Here is a 16,692-nt window from a genome sequence, read left to right on the forward strand (position 1 = left end):
GCTTTCTCAATCTTGCCACGCCCGTTTTCTCAAGTCACTACCACATTGCTTCGAGGTACGTAGCCAGTCATTGCCATTATTCAGCCGTCTAAGCAATGTCATTCAGCCCTGGCTAGGTCATCATTCACTTGCATTGTGACAAGGCCTTTGTTGTTCCTCGAGAAGAAGAAGACTGAGCTGGAGCAGGACAGGTACAACAGTCTCTTCTAGAGACTTCCAAGAAACCCTCTTCTCAGTCCCGTCAAATGCTGAAAAGAAAGTGAGAAACGGAGCAACACACCAGCTTCTTTCATCCAGACAACCCCGGACTCAACCTGGAGAATCTCAAAGGAGCAGGCGGTCTGAATTTCTTTGTCGAGCCCTCCCACTCCCAGTGCCGGCCTCCAGGCTGTCTCGCTCCTTCCTCACAACTACTCTTGAGTCTCTACTACTTCTCAACTCACTCCTCTTCTCACTTCGCCCACCAAATAACAACTCCTCACAGCAACTCTTCGCCATTCTTCACTACTCTTCACAAAGACCCCCAAGCCCCTCATCACTGCTGGAATTGCAGTGAATCATATGTATTCTCCCTCTAATTGCCACTCTTTTTCTTTTGCTACTTATTAAGTCCTGGCTAACCCTGCCTGTTAAGCATTAGATCTTTCACTCACAATTCTCTTAACCATCAACAAAACATCCTGAAAGAAAAGCTCAGATTGCTGAACCGATACACTTCAGTCACCATGCCCCGCCCTCGCAAGAACCCAACCAAGCTATCTTCCGACGCCAGCTCTACCAAGAGCGCGTCCAAGAAGGCCATACCCAAGACCAAGGTCGCCACAAAGGCAGCCCCTTCTTCCTCTCCTGAGGCTGTCAAGAAGAAGGCAAGGGTGACAGCCAAGAAATCAGAGGAGAAAATCGATCCAGCTTCCAAGCGAAAAATCCAAACTTCCATCTCACCTCCTGCAAAGCGCCAGAAAACCAGCACTGCCAAGCCGACTGAGTCCAACGTGACCGCCGCAGAGTCTGATGTCTCCATCCCAAAGACCCCACAAGGAACAGTTCAGACCGCAGACAAAGGGGTCCAAGAGATTCAGGATGGCGATTCCGACCAAGACCCTATCCCTATGGCTGTCTACAGCAGTCGCACTCGCCGAATCAAGGCTGAGATTGCTAAACTCAAGTCTCAGTCTTCTACTGCAGCTGATACTTCGCCGGCTGACAGCCTCTGCACCTCTGATCTTACCCCAAGCAAGCCTCCCAAGATCGTGCTATCCAAGAGGGATGGCCACAAGGCCACCGGCAAGGAACCCAGAAAGCACCCCGAAGCCAACACCGTTTCCCACCCGGCCATCGACGTCCCCGAGGGCCAGATGCTGGTCTCCAAGGCAGACTACTACATTCTCATGCGCCGCACCGTCACCGTTAACAAGATGGTCATGAGTTTCACCGAGTCAGCCTGCGATCTCGAGGACACGAACGACGACAAGCAAGATCCCGCCCTGGCCTACCTGTTGGCCGAAGCCCGCTCCCTTGCCTTTGGCGTCCAGTCCCTCACCAACGCCATCACACAGCTTCCTGTCGCAAAGAAGGGAGAGAAGAACGTCCTTACTGGACAGGCTTTTGGCGTTAAGAGAACTGCCGCTGAGAAAGAGGGCGCGCCTGCTGCAGTTGAGAAGCAGGTGGCCACCAAGGAGGATGAGACTGCTGTCAAACAGGATGCTCTTGAGTTGAAGTTGGACACGTTGCTATCCAAGTAGGCCTCCGCAAAAAAGCCTAGAGACCGGTAGAGAAGAATGTCGACATCAGACTGCCGAAAGCCACCAGGAAGATTTTACTGGGGGGACAAGGGCAATATAGTGAGGGTAGCAAGCGGACAAACACTTGCTGGGCGTGGCTGCATCAAGGGATAGAGTGAGTGGAGGCTCTGGCAAGGGAAAGTGGACAAAGAGTTTCTGCATGCCAAGTTGGCACCTTACCTACAGAATAAGTCAGTAAAAAAGAAGCATCTACATCGTCAGCATGTATGCCTGAGCCCCGAAAAGGCAACCTACGTGACAACTGGGACCAGGAGAGCAAGAGTTGGGGAATAATAGGTGATGCGTCTGATTTTCCAACCCCCCTGTGGGATGGGGATTACCTTTCATTTATCTAGCTGGAAGAACGCCCACCCACCCGACAGTGCTTGAATCTTCATGGTCTGGCACTTATTTATACTCCTGTCAACCACAGATTCAAACACTGGGGAGAAGCTCTGGGAGGGCCGACGCTCCTATCTTCAGGGCAAGACCGTTGGCAAAATGTGACTAGCTGTTCGCTGGATTGAAGCAGATTTCTACCTTATGGTTCATCAGGGGTGTGATTTTTCAGCTCCTTGTCGACTTGAGTGACTGAATTTTGACAAAAAGCGGCTGCACAACATGCTTGTGACATGGAGGCTGACGTCGTTTTGGGCTGCGCCTAGTGTCCACACATCGGATCAGGCTCCGAAGGGAAATGGTCCGGAACGTAGTAAGCAGAAACAACATCGAGAAATCCCACGGCTCAATTGAGAGACGAATAAGCATGCAGCAAGAAGTCTCAGAAGCGAAGATACGCCGCTTTTACATCAGGTGTGAGTCTTATGAACTTCTTTTTGGAAGAAGTACCTCGAATCCGAACTCAACTTCAACGTCGTGGCCGACTCGGTCCAGGCAGACTTGTGTGCCGGCTTGTTATAAAGACGAATGAAGTTTAGGAAATTTGCGTGATTATTTGGCAGGTCTTTTTCTAAAGCTAGTTGGATTAAAGAAACTTGAATGTTTTCTAGAATCACTCGGCCTTAGGAGCCTGTCGGAACTCTAAATACAAGCCAGGGTGCACGATACTTCTTGATAGGCGAGTATATCTACTTTGGTATGATGGAGGTAAGTCTGTGCCCGTATTAGGAAGTATGTCAAAAGATGGTAATCTATTGGTGATCCGAATTGACCGACGAGGGCAGGCACCAACCTAGTGAAAGAGTTCTATGGATATACTGGTGTTCAATTTCTCCTGGGCTCTCTCCGGCGAGGCCGAGGGCCTTCGCTCGCTCCTAGAAGTGTATATAAGAAGATATGTCTCTCTCCTCCAGACGTCAGCTCATCGAGTTCAGCAATAATCGTTTGTAAACGACACTAGCACGTAGCACTCGCTTCTCAATCACGCGATGCAGATCAGCAAGCTGTTTCTCGCAACGCTGCTGCCTTTCATGTACTCTGCCTGGAACCCCTGTTCACTCGCTGAACCTCATTAACCATCAACAGGGCTAGCGCAAACGAACACACATCGTGCTGGTGCCAAATCAAGACCAGCGACGAGTGCCAGAAGTCGGCTTGCACCGCTTATGGCCTTACCCGAGCATTTTTCAATCTCCCTCGGGAATACAACATATATAACGCAGCAACCAGGTGGCAAGGGACAGTATGTTGATTCCAAATATCCAGATTCCTCGTATCTTGCAACTTAGACTTGTCTAATCATTCACGTTAGTCCTGCCAAGTGGTTACTCAAGATGGGGTCGTCAGCGGGGGCCTTGGAGGCAACGAGTACGAGAAGGTGTGCCAGGATAATTGCCACGTTGGTTCGTCATGCGATGGTTAGGCCGACACTAGGAGAATTCTTGCGGAGTTGGTTCGGCATGTGACACCTAGGGCAACATCCACACACAGATTAACAAATTCAATTAAGATGTTTCATGGCTGCCAATTAACAAGAACTACAGCTCTTCTTACTGGGATAGAGAATCGACGACAGTGGTTGATGTCGTATCGAGCAAGGTGTTCCGCTTGCATCGGGAGCGGTGTCAGTCCAGAGGATGAGAGTCAACCTTGAAAGTGCTGTCAGCAACACGGACGGATATCAACAGGGCCAAACTAGCGAAGTACTTTCGGAATGTCTTCATTTTGTTCGTTCTGGTTGTGATTGGTACGGCGGGCGGTCGTTCACAAGTTGTTTCGTCGTAGATCTTAGAGCTGTGACGCGTCTCCAGGAACATAACAACGGAGAGCTTCTCCATTTACTCTCCTGCGTTGCACTTTAACAAGCAAGCTACACTCTCTCAATTGTTATATAGCTATTTTTGAACAAAGTCTTTTTAAAATTTCCAAAATCCGTGAAGCCTAGGACTGGAAACCCACAAGACGTGCGTTGGTTGGTAAGGGATGCTTTGATAGAACAGCAATGCATGACTAAGCAGATCCCGACAGCGAAACAAAGTCGACCTTGACAATTACACCGCCGCCAAGGTCGCTGTTGACGTCAACACCCAGGGAGTCAGCACCCGGTGCCGCTGGGATGTGTGACGTTTCTCCGTCACATGGTTTGGCACGCGCAGATCGCGTGGGGTGCGGTCGCAGCACCCGAACGGCAGCTGGCCCGCTCCACGGCGCCGTCCGGGCTGGGCAGCGCGACGACCCACTTAAGTTCGGCGCCCACCAGGCGAATGCGGCCGCCCGGGACGGGGTCGTCGTAAACGAGGCCGTCGGACTGGGCCTTGTGCATGCGGTCCTGGACGGCGGCGAAGCCGGACTCGTCGGTGAGCGAGTAGGCCCAGTCGATGATGGTGCCGTCGGGCTTGAAGCTCCACGTGTTTTGGAGGTGTTCTCCGTGCGAGAGGCCCTTGACGATAGGGATGAGTTCAACGTTAAGGCCGGTCGGCGAAGATGACGAGTCTGTTCTCAGTGCGTCCGTCGACATGGCGATCACCGGTTAGGATAGTGAACTCAGAGGAGAGTCAGGTGGGCAGGGCAGGGAGGCAAAATGTGGTGGGGGAGGAGGATGGCATTGTGGTTGATGAGAGGAGGGTTGAGCTGGGTTGAGGCCATCATGACTGAGTTGTGGAAAGATTGACAGATTTAGTTGAATACGTAATCAATCTAAAGAGAGGAGGAGGGAGATGGCTCCATTACTGATATCGTCAAGTCTGTTGATTCCCCAAAAGCTAAGAGAATTGACGGCCCGATCTTCTTAGGACACGACCCTGGAATAAAATCATTCCTGACCGGCTTCGGTTCGCCTTGAAAATCTCCAAGTCGCGTAGCAAAGCAAAATATCACATCTTCAGCAAATGCTTTATCATTTGATCAAGTGGCTTAATAGGTTCTATCACTCGAGTTCTTCGTCATCACCAATATGATGCAACGGGTGTCCGCGAACTGTCGAGGGGAATGGTTCGTGGACATGAAAGGCGCCAATCATACCCTTTCGAAAACACCACTGTCATCATCCCGCGTCTTTCACCTGTGTGGTTCAACTTGGGTTGGCGACAGTGCTTGGTGCTGAAGCGAGGAAGATGCCGTCATGCCATGGGTAAGCAATAAGCTGACTGCATATGAGGCCATGATAATCATTAAATGTTCAAGCACGGGGGTCCGATCACAGCGGTACTGCATGCAACTCAGAGATAAGGGTTACAGTTGTCAAGAGTTGAATAACCCTGATGTTGATTGGTCCCCCGCGGAGAGCGATTCTCACATACATCTGCATCCTGAAAAAATATCTATAAAACCCATGCCCGCATCTCCTGCGGTGGGTCGTGACACGGAAGTGTCAACGGGTATTCCCACAACTTCTCTCGAATCGATCGCAGCAATGAAGGACTCTTCCCTCGTTATCGCCTTCGGCGCCGTCCTTCTCGTCACCTATCTTATTGACAAACTGCTCCGGGCGAAGAAGAATAATGCCGGACTCCTTCCCCTTCCGCCTGGGCCCAAGGGCCTTCCCTTCGTGGGAAACCTGTGGGATATGCCCACGCCGGAGGGTCTTGCCGCTCACCATTGGGCCAAACATAGGGATTTGTACGGTACGCCTTGTTACAGTTCCTCAATTCAATAACCGCCTGGCTTTGATCTAAACGATAATGCTCGTCGCATTAGGCCCCATCAGCGCCGTCAGAGTGCTAGGCAACACACTGATCATCCTCAACGACGCTCAAGTCGTTTTTGACCTCTTCGAGAAGCAGTCTCTCAAGTTCTCGTCGCGGCCAAAGCAATACTTTTCCTACGAGCTGTAAGTACATTTCATCTGGAGAATCGCAACATCTTCATCGTCTCCAGTATCTGCCTTGCCACCTAATTGTGGGTTGTCTTCTGACACACTGATCAGGGTCGGCTGGAAGGATGGAACAGGTGCTCAGCAGTACAACGACACGCTGCGCTATCACCGGAGAAGCTTTGCCCGCATCATCGGTACACACGCGACCGCGAGTCAATACAACAAGCTGCAAGAGGCCGAAGTGGGCCATTTCCTCCTCCGCGTCCTGGACGATCCTCAGGGCTTCAGAGAATACATCCAGAAGTCAGTCAAGGCTTTCGCGTCGAGGAGGATACATGGAAAGATTGGCGAATACAAGACTGACTCTCTCGATTACTAGACAGGCGGGTTCCGTCGTTGTGCAGATTATTTATGGCTATAACGCCGAGCAATATAAGAAGGATCCCCTTCTCGCCATGATGGCCCAGGTGATGGACGACTTTGCCAAGTCCGCTACTCCTGGGGCCTTTCTGGTGGATATCTTTCCAGCCTGTGCGTCTACACTTCGCCCTTCTCTACCTGTTTAGCTAAAGACTTTCAATTCCGTTGTTCTGATTGTCAGCAGTACGTTTTGTACCGAGTTGGTTCCCCGCGACGGGCTGGAAGAAAATCGCCAAGCGAATGGCCTTGGACTTGAGCGAGGCTGTCGAAAAGCCCTATGCCTTCGTCGAGAACCAAAGGGCTGAGGGCCAGAACAGGTTGTCGTACCTTTCGAAGCTGCTAGAAACGAACGGAGATACACCCGAAGACAGACATCGCAACAAATGGTCCGCGGCATCCCTGTACGGTGGCGGGTCGGACACGGTAGGGCCAAAACTATACCCCTGGTCCATGGAACGGTTCGGACCATGAATATGGGAAAGGCATATGCTGACCATACTTTAAAGACTGTAGCGGCTATTGCAGCGTTCTTTCTCGTCATGACTGTGTTCCCCGAGGTGCAGCAGAAAGCACAGGCTGAGATCGATCGCGTGGTGGGGGCTGAACGGTTGCCGACGCTCGACGATCGTGAGCGTCTGCCGTACGTAGATGCTCTTGTGAAGGAGATTCTCCGATGGCACCCCATCGCGCCGATGGGAGTCCCTCACTCGAACTCGGAAGACACCACCTACCGAGGTTATCGCATCCCCAAAGATGCAATCTTACTACCAAACATCTGGTAAGTTTGTGTGTGGCACCTCGCACACACGCTGTCTCTCTTGGCAGTAGTCAAACAGACCGTTTGTTGTTGACAGCCCGCATTTTAAGGTGGCTCACGCACGACCCGGCCGTCTATAAAGATCCCACGGATTTCAGGCCCGAGCGGCATATGGAAGGTCAAGGCAGGGAACCAGAGTTTGATCCTCGTAAGCTCGCGTTCGGCTTCGGCCGCCGGATTTGCCCCGGTAAAATCCTCGCCGAAAACTCGCTTTTTCTCAACATCGCGCAGTCGCTGGCAGTGTTCGACATTGCCAAGAAGGTCGTCGATGGCAAGGTTGTCGAGCCCAAGGTGGATTTCGAAGATGGCTTGATCAGTCATCCAATGGAATTCGAGACATCAATCAAGCCCAGGTCAGCCCGGCACGAGGAGTTGATTCGGACGATTGAGCAGAGATTCCCGTGGAAAGAATCAGATGCCGAAGTTCTAGAGAGGATGAAGGGCTAGTCGGTCCCGTCCCATGTGGTAGGGCAGGCAGGTGAAGTGATACTCGTATGCCAGTCGCGTTTCCGAACTATGTAGGTATCTATAGCTACCCAATAAGACCTTCTGTCTGGAATTCGAACCGGTTAAATACAGACGACCAACGCGTTCCGCCTTTCATTCGTCTCCATATTCTCAAAGAAACGGATGATCAGTCTCTATTGCCATGGGAGATTTCGCAGGATTTATCTGCCTGGTCCGGACGGCCTCTCTGGATCACTAGCGAAACTTTCAAGCTGCTTTTCCGGGGCTACTCGATCATCGACCAGGACTTCTACGAGCTCAGTTATGAAAATGTCATCAGCAGGTACTGAGAATGTTTCAGTCTCATTTTTCCCATGGTCTGCGTCAAAGACGGCCATCTACTTCCTGGGTCTAACCAGGAAGTGTCTCCGGGTGCTGAGCGGAGCAAAAGAAAAGCATTCGCGACTTTGTTCGGTGACTCGTTGTTCAAGGGGATGATGTCGTTATTGTTGTTAACATTGAGAAAAAGGCCTGCGGTAGGGCCGGCAGGAAGTGGACCCCTATGAACCGAGGTCCTTGGCCCGTGGCCCAACTGATCGGGGTTGATCCCGAGCTTCAGAGTCGCACCGATTCCAACAGTATTGACTGTATCGTACGGCGTGGGCTGCGATGGGAAAACGACAGCAAACGTGTGATCCACCGAAGGCATTGATACCGTCATGCGCATGAACCTGGCCTGTATGTCGTTGACAATCAACATAAATGCTTTCTCACGCCCAATTCTTCAAGTAACAATGACTTCTAAAAACGATTTGTGCAGTTGAAGACTCGAATGAATGTGTGGAACTGTTGAAATGCCGACCGGATTGTCGATGGGAAAGTGGAGACAGCGGTCTGTCTGGACCAATCAGGTCACACAGATACACATCCGTCGGAGTGGGTCCGCTGGCTAGCCATATCACAGCCTTCGTCAATTGCTGCCCTTCACGTTAGGTCCTCTCTTCTGGAACACCTGCAACACAAATAACCTCACTTTATTAAGCAATTTATTTTACTTCAGTGATCCTTTGATAATATTACATCCCTCCAGCTACATACAGTATGAGTTTAAGTGGGGCTTAAAAGTAACTGTATCTGAAGAATTGCCTCCTGAGCTGAAATTAATTAAGTCGGGCTTTAGGAGTTTAACGAATACTCCGCAAAGCGAGAATTGAAGCACGTGAATCGGGAGCAACAGGGCGGATTCACCGAGATCCAACTGCGTAGAAGAGAAAGAGCTGAGTATAAATTCAAGAAGTCCTCTGCTGTTTTTCTCGACCTATTTTCTCTTCGATTGCCAGTCGAAGCGAAGCACCTTTGTCCGCCCAAGTTCCCCAGCAATTCCCACCACGATTCGCCTAAGCCTTCATCATGAAATTCCAAGTCTTCATTATCTCAGTTTTTGCAACTTTCAGTCTTGCGCTTCCAACATCACCCGAAGACAAAACATCCAATCTCATTGAGCGTCGACGTGGCCCAGTTCCCTGCTCGTGTGCATCGTCAGGTTGCACTCCTGGAGCCCCGCTGACCCCGCCAGGATGCACCCCTTGGTAGAGTCCTAGCCGATACGACCGGAATCGAGTTCAAGCGTCTCGCTTTACCGAGACCCAAAGAATAAACCCACGGACGCCAACTTTATCTCAAAATAGGGGTTTTGGTCGACAATTGTTGGTGATGGCATGGAGATTGAAGACGGGCTTTAATTAGTGGGCTGTTTTCGGACAGAAGGACCATCAGTTATAACTCATTAAGAACTATTTCAGGCCATGTCTCAGGTGTCGTTTCCAACAATCACACGCAATTCCTCAAACTCCATTCTGTGCAGATAAAAAGATAAATACGTATAGCTCTTTCCATCTTATCCTGATTGCTACAGTATCTACATCACAGTGTGCCGCTACAGGTTTAGATGTCGGCCAGAGGGCATGGTGAGCATGACTTTGTCGACGTGCTCCTGGACCTTCTTAGGAAGCTGGTACAGAGAGTTGCAACTTGGTCATGGGTGCGTTTATCTTGTGCCTTGTGGGCCGATGGAATGGCGGCGGGTGGGTCTGTGGATTTGACAGACGCGGTGGAGGGCGGGCGTTGTGAGCGCGGGGCTCGATGTCGAATTTTCAGTCGTCGATAATGTCAACGGCGTTGTCATCGAGAAGAGTTGAGAGCTGCACACGTTCTAAATGTCGATGACGGGGTTGGTTTTGGTTCCACATTAGCGTATCTTGTAACGGTCCGAAGTGCAGCTATTCGCAGCTGCATTAGTCGTTTTATTCGTGGGGCTGATTCTGCAGCACCTTCCCCGCGGCAGGTGGGATACCCCACCAACTGCTCTTGCTAGATCTTCTCATCTCCTCCTAGGCGGTGCTTGCGCCCTTGAGGCCTCTTTTGTGGTCCGTAATGTTCGTGAGAGAGTTCAGAAGAGCTTGGGTGAGAACCGAGTCAGAGTGCTGGCTGGGCAAGAAGGTTACGGCCGAGAATGGGTGACTGCACAACGACACAAGTCGCAGGGTTACACAGATAGAAGCCATGAATCGGGTGGAAGTCGGTTGGGAGTTGGTGACCGAGAGCTGGGCAGTGAGACCTGAGATATTTAATTGCCGACAAGAAAGAGAGAAAGAGGGCAACGAGTTACAGGATCTGTTCAAGCAGAAAGAAAAGGGCGATAGTTTGCATGCCGGGGAGATATTGGTACAGTCATTTGCATTATCTAATTTGAATTCATTGATCCACATTTTCATAAACTCCCTGATTCTATTCAAACGGCTACCAACTTGACGGAGCAGCTGGTCCAGTCAACAGTTGGTCTTGCATAAGCTCACTTCTTTTCTCCTCGAGCCCAACAGCTGGAAGTCGACACTCAACCAGCTGCTGGTTCTTTTTGATTGGTATAACTACTTCTCTTGTTCGGCTTGAATTCGATTTGGTGCCTATTAACCTCCAGTTTGTTCAAGTACAGTACATGTAGACTACCACGTCACCACTACGCCACTTGAAAAGTTCCATCCACAGATGACCCGAGACATGTGATTCTTCCCTTCCTCAACTCAGTTGGAAATAAGTATGCCATCTTCATGCTGCTAGAGGCGAGGGTTTCAGGCGGCGAGGCTTGAAAGCCAGTATTTCCCCAAACGGGTAGGTCACTCGTCTTCTTGATCGGAAAATGGAATGATCAAAGGCATGGGAGCTCTTCATGCTACTTTGTAAGAGCCTGTTGTGGGCTCTCCATCAGTTTTGCTTCGTATTTAATCGAGTCTGAGAGACTAACCTTGCGTTATGTGTCCTATGCCAAGCGTGACGGGATTTGCATGCTACAGCCCTTGTTGACGGGTACGAGAGCAGAGTTACGTCTGTAATGGCGAGGAGTGGTGTGGGCGATCCCAGGCTTCGACCTTCATGCTGGTTGTGACACCTTGAATTGCTCGAGATGAATTAAACACCCGCAAGCGATCGGAAGACCCCTGTTCTCACAGAGAGACTGTTAGCTGTCCTGAATAACTTCACCTACCTGCAAGGCTGGACCGACCAATCCATGTGACATCGATGCCAGGAATAGGGTGGGAACCAGGGTTTTCGGCTTTCTCACACAGCAGAATAAGGTTCCTGTCAAGTAAGCTTTGGTCGCCATCAGGCTCTGCAGAAAGCAAGGCAATGTTCTGAGGTGAAAACGGTTCACGATATCACGACAGCCGCTGTATAGCTCGAAAGTGAGGTAAGAATCGTCATCGAACACAAGTCGTGCGTTCCTAAGCTAGCTATCTTACTGCAAAGTGTATTGCAATGAGCTATAATTGCACGGAGACTGAGAAGTTGCGTTTCGCCTGCCTGTTGTGAGATATACTGTCAGTGGAGTTTTGTCCAGCCAAGTTTGCGCCGGGTTTCGACTTACCATTCAGTGCCAGTCCACCATACCATCACCTTTCTTTGCGAATCATCCTGTGGAAGAAAAGAGACAACCATTCAAGGGCGCCAGTTGTCATGATTGAGCTTGTAGTGCTATTCCCTGACATGTCAGTGGAGTTCTCAGCGAGCACCTCTACCTCGGGGTAAATAACATACGCGAGTGCGCGAAGAGCGGTGGACGAAGTCTCTGGTGCAGCCGGGGAACTCGCACGAGAACTGATTGGCTCTACCATCGTTTGCAGGGCCCTCAGACGCGGCGGTGTCGGAGTCCGAGGCAGGAGCCTTGGCCTTGGAAGCGGTTTTCTTGGGCACCGGACCCTTGGTCTTGGAGGCCGATTGCATTCCCTTGACAGCGACGGCGGTCTTTGGAGCGGCCTTGGAAGACAAGGCCTTGGAAGACAAAGCCTTGGAAGACGAGGCCTTGGGAGCCGCGGCCTTGGACGACGACGCCACGGGAGCTCGAGAGCTGGAAGCGAGAGCCTGGGGGATAGCGGCCTTGGAAAGAAGGACCTGAGGCGCCACGGACTTGGAGGAACTGGCCTTGACAGGAAGGGCGGCAGTGGCAACGACGGCGCCGGTGGGCTTGACCTGGAGATTGGTTTCACCTGCCTCGGCCGGCTCCATCTTGACGATATTCTGCTCGGCGATTCCCTGAGCTGTCTTAAGAACCTCCTCGATGGGCATTCCGGCTTTGTTCGCAACGCCCTCAAGCGCGTCGAGTACCATCTTTCCAAGGAGAGCAGCCATTCTTGAGAAGATGTCAGTAGCTTGCTTTGTCACTGGGGACAAGGTGGACTCACTTGCTTGCTTTTCTTTGATAATGCTGTTTTGGGTGCTGCTTTCTGAGAAGAAATTTAGGAGATGGTGAAGGAGAAGGGTGAACTGGAGAAAAGTTTTCAAAGCCTGCGCTGTGAGAAGTCGAAAGTCTTTGCTCATCTGGAGGGTGGAAGGATGAGACGGTGAGAGGTGGGAGAGTGAGAGAGCATCATCTCGTGGCATTCCGCGGAACTAAAGACAGGACGAATCGTTTTGATGAGAGAAAGGAGCAGACAAAAACGGGGATGGCTGAATTCTTGAGTCTGCTTGGACGGAACACTACCAGACGATTTCTTAGACGGTCTCTCCTTTCAGCCGTTTTGTTAGACGATTCGTAAGACAGATTCCTAGATGATGTCCTAGGTTGTCTATTAGACGTTAGCTAGGACAATTCCTTAGACGTTTTCCTAAACAGTCACTTGCCAGGAGACCAGACGGAATTAGCAAAATAACAAAACAGGAGACACGTCAACTAGTGCATTATCTCACAGACTTCTATAGATAAGAATTCAATTTATAAAAGAGTAACTAAAAGAAAAAACTTAAGGGAAATTGTATTGCAGGTCTTCTTCTAAGGGACGAGAGCTGCAAGAGTTACGATGAAATAAGGTTGTTTAGTGATATAGGACGGAGAGTGACTGGGTTAAGAGGACGAAACATTAGCTAGAGAGGGAACGAACAGCATAATTGAGGCAAATTTATAAAGAACAGCGAAAATGAGATTGTCTTTCATAGACGAAACGGAGAAGCTTGACTGCAAAAAGACCGGTCCCAAGGGACAAAACATGTAGCAAACTGCAGGATTCGTCCGTTACTAACACCATCTCAAGTGATCTCGTGCCTCATCCGGAGCAACTCGTTCTGATGAGAAATTTCGTCCCTCATATCGTCCTTTCGTTGGCTTCTTTTCATTACTACACCTGGTCCTGGTGGTGGGTTCTCTCATGCTATGTGAGCGTCAGTCTAGTCCACAATGGGGTTGATAGACAGGGTACTTACGCGGTTCGCGCTCGACTGGCGCGTGAAGTCCTTGGGACAGAACCGGCAGCTGAACCGTCTCTCAATGGCGGTCTGACCAGGCTGAGCCTGGGCGGCATTGGCCTGGTTCTGAGCCTGGGGGACCGGATTGGCTGGGATCGGAGCAGCAACAGCTGGAGGAGCAGCCTGAGCGGGAGCAACAGCAGCAACCGGAGCAGCAGGACGTGGAATCATCTGGGCAATCGGAGCCGCAAAGTCTGAACGGTCCCAAAGTCAGAGTTTGCACCGGGACTTCGAGCTCGCGCTAGGAGAGCGTACCAATGTTGGGGATGGGAGCAGCAGGAATTGGAATCATTCGACCAGGCGGAGCCACGGGTCCTAGAGTAGCAATATCAGAGCCTGGACTTGAGTTTCGAGAAGAATGGGGAAAGGCCTACCGGTGCCAGGGGCGGGATTCTGGGCCAGGTTTTGGCTTCCGCCAGCCTGATCAGCGGGCATGGCCCTCACATTGGGAACATTGCGACTCAGAAGGTCGACAATTGCAGCTCGGCCCGAACCCATCTGGTTGTCGTTGCGGATAAGAAGCTCGACGTAAGAGAGGATGATCGTCGTCGGCGGCAGTCCCGTCTGCTGCGCCAACTCCATCAGTTGTCCTCCGAGATGGGCTAGCAAGTTGGGGTCGGCCATTGCATTGCTGCCCACAAAGATCAGAAATCGTCCCTTCACCAAAGAAGGGATGATATAATGGGGTTCAATTTACCTGGTATTGTTGAGATTGTCTCTGGTGTTTTGTTCGTTCGTCTGAAGAGAGCTTGACGTCTCTCTTTCCGTCGGATGCTGGTTAAAGAGGTCAAAGAAAGGATTTTCAAGGAAAGAATTTCAAGAGGTGTGGTGAATGAGAGAAAGAACCCTACCTCCGGCAGCTCACGGCTCTCGCCCTTTTGGGTCGCGCCATTCGCAGCCATGGCAGTGAGGCTCACGATGCCCTGATCCGCCTTGAAGACCCAAGTCGGAGGGCCGTCGAGCCAGCCAGACGGGCCCTCCGGCCAAAGACGGCCTAGGGAGGCCTGGGAGGGCTGTCCTTGAACAGAGGTGGCCTTGTGACTTTCTTCCTCCAACTCACAGCCATTATTGGAGCTCATCTTGACATCCTCCTCTTTGATGCCTTGGAAAAGGTCGAATTCCATTGTAGACATGGCCATAGAACCGGCGGCGTCCCTCAGTGCGACTCTTCGTCTAGGTTTTTGATCTTGGATCTGTGGAAGTGTATGTGCAGTTGGTTTGAGCAAGAAAGCTGGAAACTTTGTTTGCTGAGAATTTGAGGGAAGAAAAAGAAACCGTTGCGGTGATGATGGAGAGTAGAAAACCCAGTGGCGGAAGTGAAGTGAGCGCTGAGGTGGAAGTAGTGTGAGCGCCGAGGAAGGTGCTGGCGGAGCCGCCGTCGCTCCTGCCTCTTCTCCTGCCTCCTCCTCCTTCTCAGACAACGCCCCCCGTCTCAGCTGGCAAGCCTGCCCACAGCCGTCAGTTAGGCTTATTCACTTTAAAAGTCTACCTATCTTTACCTATCACTATACACTTACTTATACCTTCACCTTTGGCCGACTCTGCTCTCTCCACAAAGGACAAACACGAAGACGACCAAAAGTCCACCGAGATGCCTTCAACTCCGATGCCTCGTCGCAAGGCCAAGACCAACAAGCTTAATAAGCAGACGCTCAAGAAAAGCTCCGCCGCCGCGACGCCGTCTACCACGACCGCTGTCCAAAGTTCTGATACAAAATCGTTCGTGGATAAGGCCACTCCGCGCAACGATGCCCCCATCCCCCTCGACCTGTCCAGCGCTCCCCGAGGCAAGTCCCCCGACCTGGACGCCCAATCTACCAGCACCTCCCCGGCGCCTTCCACTCCAAGCAAACCGCCGACCGAGCGCCCTCGTCTGGTTCACTCTCAGAAGAAGCGCTTCGATCACGCCATGGCCGTTGCGAAGGTCCATCGTGCCATCACGGAGGTGAGAAAATGCAGGGCCGAGATGAAAAGATTGAACGACTTGTGCCAACAGCATCAAGACAGTGCTACCCTGGTACTACTCGACGCCAGTGTAGTTGCCGCGAGCGATCGCCTCGTGCAAGCCGTTGAGGATGCTGAGAGAACCCAGGCAGGTAACCCTCCGGAACACGTCCGCTACCCCGCCGAGATGATTCCCGAGCTTCTCGCTTCTGTCGAGAAGGCTGAGGCCGACAGATACAAATGGAACTCGAAGCTCAGGCGGCTGTATCTTGTCCTCAATATTATCAGCAGCGAGACGATGCCGAACTTGAAGCGCAAATTGGAGGCCGCACGCGATGAAATGGCAGCCTTGAGGACATCGCGCACAGTTGTTCAAAATCGACCCGAACCCCCGTACCCTCTCGATTTGCCCAATGGCATGAAGAAGCGGTATCCAGTCTTGAAGGGCCTTCGTTGAGGGATGGTTTCTCCAACGGCTAACTTGCCAGGATTCGAGACAATGCACAATTTCATGCGCTGTGACGTGGATGCCGGCGCTCTTGAGGCGTTCATGAGGAAGGCTTACCATTGATTCTCTTCATGATTTTCTGGCAAAATCTTGGTGAAGTCTCTTTTGATAGGATTTTCGTATCCTACTTCAGTCATCTGTTGGATTCCAATGGCTCACAATGGTACGTTGATATGTTGGTTGTTCGAACAAGCTTTGGGTTTATCTGACCGCAAACCAATTGCCTAATCAAGATTACTATTGGCTCGCGTAAAGCTAGGCTTGGACTGAGCTCCGCGGTTGACTTCACCCTTCTTTACTCCGTAAGTTGTGACATTAACTATCCATTAATGTTGGATGGGGCTAACGGCGTCATGCAAGGCAAGTTTCTCCAGGTAAATCTGAGCACGAACAGAAACAACAGTATACAAACTTGGCCCATGTCGGATGATACGGCTTGCTCGCTCGCGGATGTCGGAGCCGGACCAACGGCACCAACTCCCGCACTTTCATCTTCCGCTGCAGAAAGGGAAGCTGCTATCACCCCACAATGCAAGTCATCATCAGATGACCCTTTCCCCGCATTTGCCGACTGGACAGACGACGCGGCATAACGCTCTACCAAGTTTTGAGGGGTCGCAATCACAGGGCATTGGGTTATTTCTGGACACCTTGCTTGAATGGGCAGCTATATCGGAGGCGAGATACGCAGGATTAGGGTTTGGGGCTTGAAGTATGGAAGCTGGCAGAATGCTGAACTAATTTTGGAAGCAGTACTGCGACTCAGCAT

The 16,692-nt window shown here is 51.2% G+C and overlaps 7 protein-coding genes across 7 annotated transcripts; 4 read left to right on the forward strand and 3 right to left on the reverse strand.

The window, feature by feature from the left end:
• Positions 1–725: 725 nt before the first annotated feature.
• On the forward strand, positions 726–1,742 carry CDEST_11437 (uncharacterized protein; the record flags this gene model as incomplete). Its single annotated transcript, XM_062927593.1, has 1 exon — positions 726–1,742. One exon carries the CDS (start codon positions 726–728, stop codon positions 1,740–1,742), a length of 1,017 nt encoding a protein of 338 aa, XP_062783644.1.
• A 1,376-nt stretch (positions 1,743–3,118) lies between these two features.
• On the forward strand, positions 3,119–3,699 carry CDEST_11438 (uncharacterized protein). Its single transcript, XM_062927594.1, has 3 exons — positions 3,119–3,213; positions 3,267–3,423; positions 3,493–3,699. The coding sequence occupies exons 1-3, from the start codon at positions 3,170–3,172 to the stop codon at positions 3,601–3,603; spliced, it is 312 nt and encodes a 103-aa protein (XP_062783645.1). The 5' UTR covers positions 3,119–3,169; the 3' UTR covers positions 3,604–3,699.
• A 615-nt stretch (positions 3,700–4,314) lies between these two features.
• CDEST_11439 (Putative glyoxalase/Bleomycin resistance protein/Dihydroxybiphenyl dioxygenase) lies at positions 4,315–4,698 on the reverse strand (the record flags this gene model as incomplete). Its single annotated transcript, XM_062927595.1, has 1 exon — positions 4,315–4,698. The coding sequence occupies one exon, from the start codon at positions 4,696–4,698 to the stop codon at positions 4,315–4,317; it is 384 nt and encodes a 127-aa protein (XP_062783646.1).
• An 894-nt stretch (positions 4,699–5,592) lies between these two features.
• On the forward strand, positions 5,593–7,678 carry CDEST_11440 (Putative cytochrome P450; the record flags this gene model as incomplete). Its single annotated transcript, XM_062927596.1, has 7 exons — positions 5,593–5,803; positions 5,877–6,009; positions 6,106–6,297; positions 6,374–6,525; positions 6,599–6,837; positions 6,921–7,192; positions 7,282–7,678. 7 exons carry the CDS (start codon positions 5,593–5,595, stop codon positions 7,676–7,678), a joined length of 1,596 nt encoding a protein of 531 aa, XP_062783647.1.
• Positions 7,679–11,671: 3,993 nt separating this feature from the next.
• Positions 11,672–12,361, reverse strand: CDEST_11441 (Putative Zinc finger C2H2-type; the record flags this gene model as incomplete). Its single annotated transcript, XM_062927597.1, has 2 exons — positions 11,672–11,707; positions 11,771–12,361. 2 exons carry the CDS (start codon positions 12,359–12,361, stop codon positions 11,672–11,674), a joined length of 627 nt encoding a protein of 208 aa, XP_062783648.1.
• Positions 12,362–13,344: 983 nt separating this feature from the next.
• On the reverse strand, positions 13,345–14,595 carry CDEST_11442 (Putative Zinc finger C2H2-type; the record flags this gene model as incomplete). The annotated part of the gene is made up of 6 exons (XM_062927598.1): positions 13,345–13,377; positions 13,430–13,665; positions 13,727–13,786; positions 13,846–14,102; positions 14,169–14,245; positions 14,323–14,595. 6 exons carry the CDS (start codon positions 14,593–14,595, stop codon positions 13,345–13,347), a joined length of 936 nt encoding a protein of 311 aa, XP_062783649.1.
• A 467-nt stretch (positions 14,596–15,062) lies between these two features.
• CDEST_11443 (uncharacterized protein) lies at positions 15,063–15,872 on the forward strand (the record flags this gene model as incomplete). The annotated part of the gene is made up of 1 exon (XM_062927599.1): positions 15,063–15,872. One exon carries the CDS (start codon positions 15,063–15,065, stop codon positions 15,870–15,872), a length of 810 nt encoding a protein of 269 aa, XP_062783650.1.
• Positions 15,873–16,692: the final 820 nt, after the last annotated feature.

This window comes from Colletotrichum destructivum, chromosome 7 (assembly GCF_034447905.1).
Source record: "Colletotrichum destructivum chromosome 7, complete sequence".
Lineage (NCBI taxonomy): Eukaryota > Fungi > Ascomycota > Sordariomycetes > Glomerellales > Glomerellaceae > Colletotrichum > Colletotrichum destructivum.